The sequence below is a fragment of the Zeus faber genome (assembly GCF_960531495.2).
Source record: "Zeus faber genome assembly, chromosome: 2".
Classification (NCBI taxonomy): Eukaryota; Metazoa; Chordata; class Actinopteri; order Zeiformes; family Zeidae; genus Zeus; species Zeus faber.
In genome coordinates, this window is record NC_137189.1 from 33,854,751 (window position 1) to 33,865,208 (window position 10,458).

The 10,458-nt window shown below is 41.4% G+C and overlaps 1 protein-coding gene across 2 annotated transcripts in view; it reads left to right on the plus strand.

Annotated features, from left to right (window-relative positions):
- The window catches only part of creb3l1 (cAMP responsive element binding protein 3-like 1), a 39,561-nt gene extending 29,429 nt beyond the window's left edge, over positions 1–10,132 (plus strand). For both annotated transcript variants that reach the window (XM_080024278.1, XM_080024279.1), the window contains 7 exons: positions 1,157–1,303; positions 1,843–1,901; positions 3,164–3,232; positions 3,555–3,657; positions 5,762–5,939; positions 6,151–6,301; positions 6,941–10,132. In XM_080024278.1, the coding sequence (XP_079880404.1) occupies positions 1,157–1,303; positions 1,843–1,901; positions 3,164–3,232; positions 3,555–3,657; positions 5,762–5,939; positions 6,151–6,301; positions 6,941–6,968 (735 nt within the window). In that variant the 3' untranslated portion in view covers positions 6,969–10,132. The remainder of the gene's footprint in view (positions 1–1,156; positions 1,304–1,842; positions 1,902–3,163; positions 3,233–3,554; positions 3,658–5,761; positions 5,940–6,150; positions 6,302–6,940) is intronic.
- The last annotated feature ends 326 nt before the right edge of the window (positions 10,133–10,458 follow it).

Sequence of the window (10,458 nt, forward strand, 5' to 3'; positions counted from 1 at the left end):
TAATATAGGTCTCTGAGGTCCCCAAAACATGTCTGAAGTTTTTTGCTGAAAATACCACTCAGATTATGTATTCTAGCCATTGTGACATGCCTCTATACCCTCCTGTTCCAAAACGGGCTGTTTCAGTGTGTAGAGCTTTAAATGTTCAAGTTCAAGAGATTATTTGTCACATACATATACATACGGTCATACATACAGTATATGCAGTGACATGTCGTGACACCCGGTGATTACGCACAATAAGCTCTATAAGCTGTAAAAATACTAAAAATACTAAAATGTGCGTAATCGACACAAGGTGCTCGCGCATTCGGCCGCAAGGGGCGGCGCCACAATCGCGATGTGTGTGTGTGTGTGTGTGTGTGTGTGTGTTTGTGTCTTCGGATTCGCTAACGAGCAGCCAGGCCCCTGGTTGTGAGCCGATGGGGTTCGAGCTTTACTCCGGATTCAGTTGTATCTCTCTGTAAACTTTCTCTGGTTTCCCCTTATCAGTCCATCAAAATCTGTTTCTGAACAAATTTGAGGTGAGAAATAAGCAATCCAGTGGCTGGATCTTCACTCATACTAGATCTGCAAGGCCACGTTTAAAAAAAAAAAAGTGTTCCAACTTTGACTTTGAGAGGAATTAAAAAACCAACTGGGTTAGTTGGTTTTTTAATTCCTCTTTCTTTTAAAAGATTTGTGCTGGTCTGTGCAGCCAACAACAGAGCACTTCCCATGCTTAGCTCTTAGCTTCAATGCTAGCCGGTCCGGTTGGGCTCCAGCCGTGGGCAGAGTTACTCAGACGGAGGGTGGTTCTCATTCTACTGAGGTGCCGTGTGGCGTCCCAGCGGAATCACATGTTTTCTGAAATGAACAGCTCACATTATACCAACTGGGCTGTCTTATTTCACAGTTTGTGTGTGAGTAGGCCCATCAGAGACCCAAAATATATGTGCACAAGCCCTGAAAAAGTGAGTTTTGTATAATAGGTCGCCTTAAAGTATTTTGCCAAGTACCTTAGAGTGAGTACCACATACACCTACTTGGTCAGGATTTTTTTTTTCTTACTTTGCGCTCAAACTATTATGTATGGTTGCAGTTGTGGAGATATTAAACTGCAGTATTCCTGGGTATGTGTGGGCTCCCTAATTGTATGCGGTTTCTGTCGACACAGAAGCTCCAGGGTTCCGGACCACTCCTCCTAACAGAAGAAGAGAAGAGAACCCTCGTGGCCGAGGGATATCCTGTCCCCAACAAGCTGCCTCTCACCAAGAGCGAAGAGAAGGCGCTGAAGAGAGTCAGACGGAAGATCAAAAACAAGGTCTGCTTTATGGGGAATTGGCTTCTAATCTATTTTTCAATTTTTTTTTTATATATATATATTTTACCAGATTCAGATAAGGAGGTAAATACAAATTTCACACCTGTGTATCCAGTACAAAGATAGTGATGGGCCACAGGCTAACTGTGTTAACTCAATGCATGGCTGCTGAGGGAATCAACTAGCCTAGCTCCCTTTGAAATAAGGGAAATAAACCTTCAAACTTCCCTTTTACAAGGGGTATGAAATTTAAACTGTAAAAGTAAAAAAAATAAAAATAAAAAATAAAAAAAAGTTTATACATACTATCAGGAGCAGTATTTTTTTTAGTCTTATAAGTTATATAGGATTTATTTACGTATGTTTGGGTAGATAGGGCATTTTCTTTTGTGTCATTGTGTGTTGCTACCTCTAGCAAAATTGCCAAAGGTTGTATATATACTGTATTTATATAGTATACATTTATATAAATTAAAATATCTATTTACTGATTTTATTTTTTTTTCTTTCTTTGTTATCCGGTCTCAAATTCCTCTCAGATCTCAGCTCAGGAGAGTCGGAGGAAGAAGAAGGAGTACGTAGAATGCCTGGAGAAGAGGTGAGATGGGGAAACAAATCGGCGGCATTTTACAACTCATGCCCCGTTAAAATGTTGGTTCCTGTCTTTATTTTTATTGTTTTATTTTTTATACATTTTTTTAACCGTGGAGCAACTCAGCACTCTGCTCCAAAATTCAAGTGTTTACAGACAAGAAACGCCAAATTGCGTCCACGGCGAGGCTAATCCCGTGTGAATACGAACCTCTTTTCTTCCCTCCATCATTTCGGTCTCGGCCGTCCTTCCAAGTGGAGTGGGTGGGATTAGTTGGCGGATCCCTTATAAAGAGACAAAGGAGCGTCGATTCAATTGTACGACGGCGCGGATGGAATGAAAGGGCTCGGGTGGTAATCACATGGCGGGGAGCGCAGGCGGACGTCCCCGGTCGATGATTGCGATCGGCTGATGAGACGAGGGAGAGGAGGACGGGGAGGAAGGGGATTTGAGCGACGTTGTTTATCACCGCTTACCTTCCTCTTTGTCCTCTGCTCGGGCTGCGTTCCCTCTTCTAGAGCCCATGCTTGTTCCCTTTATCTGTCCCCCCCGTAGGTGGTTTCATTCTTTTTTTGGGGTGTCATTTTAAGATACAGAAGCCCACTTTTTGTACGGGAAAATATTACATTTCAAACCGCTTACCAAAGGAAGCAGCCGCCTGAAATAAGACGGTTTCGTAACCGTTTTGTCGCCGATCCTCTACTTCCTTTGGACCCATCGGAGAAACCTCCGCTCTCCGACCTCTCCGCTCGGCGAGCTCTCGGAGTGATCCCGCGCCTCCGTGTTTCCCTGTTTCTCCAAACAAAACCAATAATAAGTGTTGTTTTTTTTTGTTTCTTTCTTTATAGTCCGTGTATTTCTTTTCTTAATTGAATGAAACAAAAATAGCCCCGTGTTGGGGAGGCGTTCTCAGTCCTGTTCTCAGTCGCTCTCGCACCCCTGTCACGCAGTGATGACCCAGACGAAGTGACCAAAATTTAACGTTAAATTTCCAAGCTCGCTTGGAACCTCGACGGAGGCAGCATCAAAATAAGTATCGGCTACTATCCACAACTTTTGCCGGATGGAAAACCGTTGAGTTGAGCCAGTTCCATGCGGTGGAAAAGCGCCACAAGGCTTCCGATGACCTCTCTCTCTCTCTCTCTCTGTGTGTGTGTGTGTGTGTGTGTGTGTGTGTGTGTGTGTGTGTGTGTGTGTGTGTGTGTGTGTGTGTGTGTGTGTGTGTGTGTGTGTGTGTGTGTGTGTGTGTGTGTGTGTGTGTGTGTCAGGGTGGAGAACTACACGTCAGAAAATGGCGACCTGTGGAGGAAAGTAGAAAACCTGGAGACGTCCAACAGGTAACACACGCACACACACAGGCTCTTTACCTCCTGTTTTTCTGTGATTCTTCGTAATTTTACACAAACCTATGTGCAGATGCAGCCATGTACAACTATTGTTCTTTTGAATGGAGTAACTGATGTGTTATCTATATTACAAATAGAATAAAAATTGAAATGTTTGCGATACGGATCATTTATGAAGTCAGGGTGACTCTACTCACTTCCTCTGTTAACATTATTTATTAACGGTATCAGACCTATCGATCAGCTTCATGTCACGTCCTGCTGTTAGGTTTTATTTATCTTTTCTTTGACTTCTCTCTTCATGTCTCTTCAGGTCTCTCTTACAACAACTCCAGAAACTCCAGTCATTGGTTTCTGGAAGAGTAATTCCCTGTTCCTGTAAAATGGCTTCAACTCAAACTGGGACATGTCTAATGGTGACTCTAACACACACACACACACACACACACGCACACACACGCACACGCACACACACACACACACACACAGTGAAGTTGGAGGACGGAGAATCCCAGGTGAAACAGAAGGGTTAACAGGTATGTGTGTTTATGCACACAGATAGACAGTTTCTGTCAGACAGAGCCAGCTGAAAACAAGTATAATATTATTGTTATTATTATTATTATTATTATTATTATTATTATTATTATTTGTTGTGAAAACTGGGACAATCTGGTAGTAAATGATATTTGTTGGGCCTGAGTTCGCCATGTTATGACTTGAGCATATTTTTTATGCTAAATGCAGTATCTTTAAGGGTTTCTGGACAATAGTTGTGATTATTTGGCGTTGTTAATTGATTTCCAACAAGCATACATTTGCTTAAAGCAAGCATATTTGTCCACTCCCATGTTGATAAGAGTATTAAACAGTTGGAAAATATCCCTTACTATGTACATTTTGAACAAATAAAGAATGTGCGATTAATCGCAATTTACTATAGACAATCATGCGATAGGCTTGGGCGATCGTGCAAAATTCCAAACGCCGCTGCCCCAGCAATCGGCGGTGGGGTTCGCGCGCGCATAGAGCGTAATGTAATGTGGCAAATGTGCTCTCCCCGTTCCAGAATTGCAGGATTTATTATTAACAAGTAAAGTATTTAAACAAAAACGTCCAGTTTTTACCAAATTAAGTTCCATAGCAATGGAAAGCAACGGGGAGACGTGTGTCCCGACAGTGTGGACGCACAGGTTTTTTTTGGAACAGTACAGGGTAAGGACTTGGACAGTCCCTTAACTCAGTTGTGTTTAAAAAAAATAAAATAAAAATTGTTTCACACATGTAGAAAAAAAACAAAAATAAATTGACCTAAAATATCAAAAAACAGGCACGGGAGGCAGCGCGCATTGCTGTCTGAAGGAGAAACAACAAAACCTCCGCTCCAATTCTCTGAGTTAGGCTTTTAATTTTCCATACAAGTAAGAAACTCAGCAAACAAAATAAATCCAAATGTTTTTCGGTGAGATTATATCATATATTGCTATATTATAATCACAAGATTTTCATATTGAGCTGCAGGTACATGCAGGGGAGGGGAGGGGCAGCAGAGGGTGTCCAAGCACCTGCCCCATGGACCCCATGGTCCACGGTATTAGGCGTGTTTCTTTTTTTTTTTTTTTAATGAATGGGTGTTGAGGTAGTGGATTGTCTGGGCAAATTATATTCACGAGGAACTCCTCATGAACCTCGCACCTGGTGCACCTGCGATGTGCGCACAGCGACTCCGCTGCGCTGCTCCGTTTGCCCAGAGCGGCAAAATGCCTAGAACCAGAGCTGGGGGTCCAAGGGCCTTTTCCTTTTTCCTTTTTTTTTTGGCACCTGTCCCTAAAAGTCTCTGTACGGGCCTGTAGAGGGGAAGTGAGACCCCATCACCAGTGGTTACTCGACCAGTGGTTACTCGGAGAGGGGGAGAGCCTGCGCACCCTCTCTCCCCTCTCTCCCTCTTCCCCCCTCTCCCTCTCCGCTCCAGTTTCAGAACACTGTAAACTGCACTCATGTACATCGTTTAAATTCTCTGATTTTTCCTGGCAGACAAAAAAAAAAACCCTCCGTCATCAATGTCAGTCGTGATCGATGGAGTCGATCGCTGACGATTTAATCGTAAATCGGCCCAAGCCTATCATGTGATTAATCTCGATTTAATATTTTAATCAATTGATAGCCCATATTCTGTATACTGTATATCGCATGTCAATAAATAATTAGATATCTAAAATTCTGAATTTCAGAACACATCTCCCAAATCTATACATACTGAGAGCGTGATTATTGTATTTGTGTCTTGCACCACCCACCGTATGTGTATTTTTTTGAATTTGCTGCTGTGGTGTTGTCTTTATGATATTGTTTGTGAACATATTGTCGTCATCTCCGCTACTAAGCTTACCTATCACTTGTCGAGCCCCATTCCAAGTTAAAGCATATAGATATACTGTAAACCAATCAGGAGATGTACTTTGTGTTTGTTATCAACCTTATCATTGTTCTCATTGTGGTTTTATCCTCTTGTTTTCACAGGTGGTGGTGTTGTGTTTTGTCCTGGTGTTGGGCTCCTTCTCCCCCTGTCTTCCCCCTCTCTCCATACTCACCCAATCTTCATCCTCCTCCTCCTCCTCCTCCTCCTCCTCATCATCCTCCTCTTCCCATTCTCCCCCTCCTCCACTTCCCTCCGTGGACCTCTACACCACCAGTCAGGGTAAGTCTGTGAATATTCACTACTGGAGACTTCCCTCCCAAAATGCCCATTTCAGGATCATAGCACAGAGTTTCACGTCGCATTCCCACCAAATGACCTGGGAACGGAACAAAAATGTCCACAAAAACAATCACGACTATGTGTGTGGATTTTGGTCCATCGATCGATCTCAATCAAATCGGAGGGAAACCATATTTTCCGTTTGTTGCAGTTCGTTCCCGCAACCTGCTCTTTTACGATGAAGGCGCGGCTTTGGGTGAGGGGGCGGGGCTACCGTCGGAAAGCCACGCCCACACCCAGACGAGCAGCTACTCAGAGGACGCCCAGCGCAACCACACAGCCGGGCCCAATCCCAAAAAAAGGTAGGCGGAAACCTGACCCGGCGGATGTTGGCGCCTCATCCCCAAACAACCTCAATCAGAGATGAAACATAGGGGAAGCTCTGAAACGTTTTAGAAACACTCAAAACGGAATCATTCAAAACAGCCGGCTCAGCACTGCCATCCACTGGCAGAAGCTGTCATTGCATTCATTAGTTGTGTGCCGGGTGAATAGTTGACTACGTTGTTGCTGTGTAAGCTGTGTTGGTGCGGAATGTCTTTCTTAGCTGAAGCCTAAACCAAGCAAACCAGTAATAAAATCACATCAAATCGCTCAATCAACTCCGAGATAGTTCCTACTATAAGTGTATTTGGTAAGTAGCCAAATTGGTAAGTAGTGTTAGTGTAATAAGCGGTATCATTTACAGCCGGCCAGGTGATCCAAGATCTGATCAGGGGTACCTTTGTGATAATGACTGGCCGGCTCTACATTATCCCCTTCAATACCGTGTAAAGATTTATTGAAAAATACGGAAAAGTACAGTTTTATTTTACGATTATGTCCGTTATGATTGGCAACGTCGGTGTGTTGTTTCCTACTGTCATGAATGTGGCCGTTGTGGCTTTGAAGTGACAGCCTCTCTCTCTCTCTCTCTCTCGCTCTCTCTCCCCCATCGCCAGAGAAATACAACCACAGGAGGTTTTCTGACAGACGTCCCCGGCTCTTCTTCGCTCCTTCGACTCTGTGGATTTTAGTCCCAGCGAGTAGATGTTCCATCTTCACCGCAACCACTTTATATATTTTTTTTCAGCAGGACCCAAACGTGCACTGTTAGAGTTACAAGCTGTTTTAGCCTCTCAAATAACACCAAACATTAACCGCTACCGTAAGAGGAGACCACGTGATACGACAAAAAACAAAATGAATCACCAGAAAGCCTGGACGCCCCACGATAACTGTTTGGCATGAGGTCCTATGTGTGAAACAAAATGGAGCCTAGTCGTTCCACACAATGCCTGTGGTAAATAGATGAGCATAACCAGTGGCCATAACTAGTCTTAATATTCCATGTTACAGGAATTTCACTGGCTTTGAATTCATAGATTATTCATAAATTTAAAACAAATAAACAACAGCCGAATAATCCGGTTTAAAAACTCCAATTATTTTTAATTTTTATTTTTACAGATATTGTGTATTTCGTTATCAACTGTCTCTAAACGATATATGCAACTGAAATATACACCAGAGCTTTGTTAAAACGCCCATATGTACTGAGGGGAAAGTGTTCAGACCCCCTGCCATGACGTGTCCATCTATTTACATATAAATATTGATCGATTTAAATATTTAAGAAACACAGGAAAAGACCATCAAAGATTAAAAAATAAAAAATAAAAATGATGAAAGGAAAACATTTGGCAAATTCTTCAAATATCTAATCTAAAAAAAAAATCTAATGTTGCTGTTAATATCAATTGAATTCATAATAATGAAAATAAAAATGTTTTACATTTTTGAAAGTAGCTATATAAATATATATATATGTATAAACTGTAGCTATTTTCAAATATGTCAGTTTTATTACATTTTTTCCCCAAAACATATAATAAGATGACTGTATTTCACTTCAAAGTATTCTCCAAATTTCGCTTTATATATGAACTCCCCCTGCTTTTCCATTTGGTTCATTCCTTCCTCCCACAACTACATTTCTTAGATGACAAAAGAGATGTCTAACTCTCACTGGCAGTGAATGGAAAACTTTTTCAAATAACTGAAATATGTAGATGTGCAAATCGACGAAGAAAAAAGAAAAATCATTTAATCAATTTTACAGTAAGGCTGTAACTTACCAAATCGTGGAAAGCGTGAAGGGGTCTGAATACTTTCCGAATCAAAGTCGCTGTTTAATGACCTCTGACGAAGGCCTAACGTCCACAAACACACTATACCTCTACAATGCCTCCAAAAAGTACATGGAAGTAGCTAGAATATTCTCTTTATTCAAAAAGAAAATAGCAGTGTGTTTTATTTTTCTATCTCGTATGTGCCTTGGAACATTGTCAGCGTATTTTGTGATTGCTATTCCGATTATTCTACTTTTTTAACGTACCGGGAACGGTTCTGGTGGGTTATTCGAGTCAGGAGACTTGCACATCGAGGAGGGGAGAGCCTGGGAGTTATTTTGGGGGAGTTTTAAAATTCATATAATTAACGTAATATATTTGAGCAACAAAAAGAGCATATTTATTTTATGCACAAAAAAAGAAAAGGATGGTCTGTTGTTTTGTTATGTTTCCGTAAAAAAGAAATCTAGGATACAACTTAAACCGTAATATATTCTGAGCATAAAAAAAAGAGCATATTTGTTTTATGCAACAAAAAAAAAAAGTTTTTGTTTGGTCTGTGTTTTATAAATGTGAGCATTTGTGTGCTAATGTTAGCTTTTACATTGGATACTAAATGTTTACATGAAGTGTTTGTGTTTTTATCAGTGTAATGAACTGTGCACACCGATGCTGTTGCATGAAAACCGGTCACAAAATTCTCATTTAGGCTCCTGGTCACATGAAACCCAATTTCCGGTGTTTTATGCAGTTGTATTGTAGTCATTTTCATTTCTAAATTGGTGTTCTTGTGCTGATTAAGGGAAAGGTTTGCCATTTTTCAACCCGGGCCTTATTAAAATGTTGGTTTGTGAGAAACTCGCCACTCTGCTGCAGCTTCCCACTGTGCTCCAATGCAGTCAAACGTTTAAGCGTCAGAACAATACGTTACACCAAAAAACAAAAACCACCCAGTTTCAAACCGTAAATTTTGTCAGGTTTTTCCAGTGTATTATTGTCACAAATCTGCAAATTTGGCTACATCTGTGCTTATGTAAGAGACTAGAAACAGGAAGTTGCGCTTCCTACTGGCAACCTGCTGGACCCAAGGTTAACAAGACCCGTGTTGAAGAATTGCCAATCCATCCTTTAAGTTCCATGAGCATTGTTTTGGGGTTTTTTTCGTTGTTGTTGTTGTCTTAAGTTTCATTATTTTTTAAACATTTCAGACCATTTACCCATTAGAATTAAGGACAAAAACCCGACTGAAAATCAGAGGTGGTGACCCGGTTTTCATACTGCAGCAACATGTATAATATTTATTCTCATTTGTAGAAAGTGTGTATATTTTGATGAAGGGAGTAATGGGGCTACAGCGACCGAGGACAACACAAGCTGTGTTCTCTCCACAATTTAAGGTTTTACACTGAAAGTTAGAATCTGATTCCTAATTAGTTCTTGGGGTTTTTTCAAGACGCCCCTGTCCCAAAATACACTTGACCAAATTCATTTCAGAGACAGTGCATGAAGGTAGAAGCTTGTACAAAACAATGATTCACGTGAATTGTGGGGAGGCTTTTTTTTTTTTAATAGCGTAATATCTTAAGTGTCAAAATATATAAATGTGTGAATTTAATTTCACTTTCTGTCACAAAAGCTGCTACCGGCCATTTCAGCAGCAGCTCATACAAGACCCCTTCAATCAGGACACCATGTTTAAATCCAAATTCTTTGTTAGTTCCCCGGGCTGAATGTACATATATAACGGTGATCATGTAAGTGCAATTGTTGTAAATAAGGGATTTGTTTTGGGGATGTTGTCAGATGTAACCTGTGGATAACCTGTTTTAAAAAAAAAACAACAAACAAGACAAGGAGCACTTTGAAACAACTGGCTACAGAACATCTCGCCTTTTGGTACGCGTCGCTCCGGGTTTGTTTATTTTATTTTATTTTGTCCTGCATGTTTCTTCCTATATATATCACTATGAATATTAGTCTAGTTGCATAGAGTAGAACACAGCAAAACATAAAAAATTGCATCAGCAACTCCCGTGTTTGTCATGTTTTGCGCCCTTTAAAGGGTCACCCGACGTCCGCGCCCCCGAGGTTATAAAAACCGGCCGTGCGCGCTCTGGTCTCGCCTGCCCCGGCTCTGTGACGTCGCGGTGGGGAGTCCGAAATCCCTGCCCTGGTTTCCTTTGTATGCGTCCTTGACAAGCGTAAGTAGCATTGTTTCATTTGTATTATTGGTGACGGTGTCGGCTGTCGCTGTTAGTGGCCTTAGTGGGATCGTTGTTGGACTTGGTCAAGGTCGAAATTGTGGAACTTAACGACCTACCTGTTTGACGACCGTTCGGACTGACGAC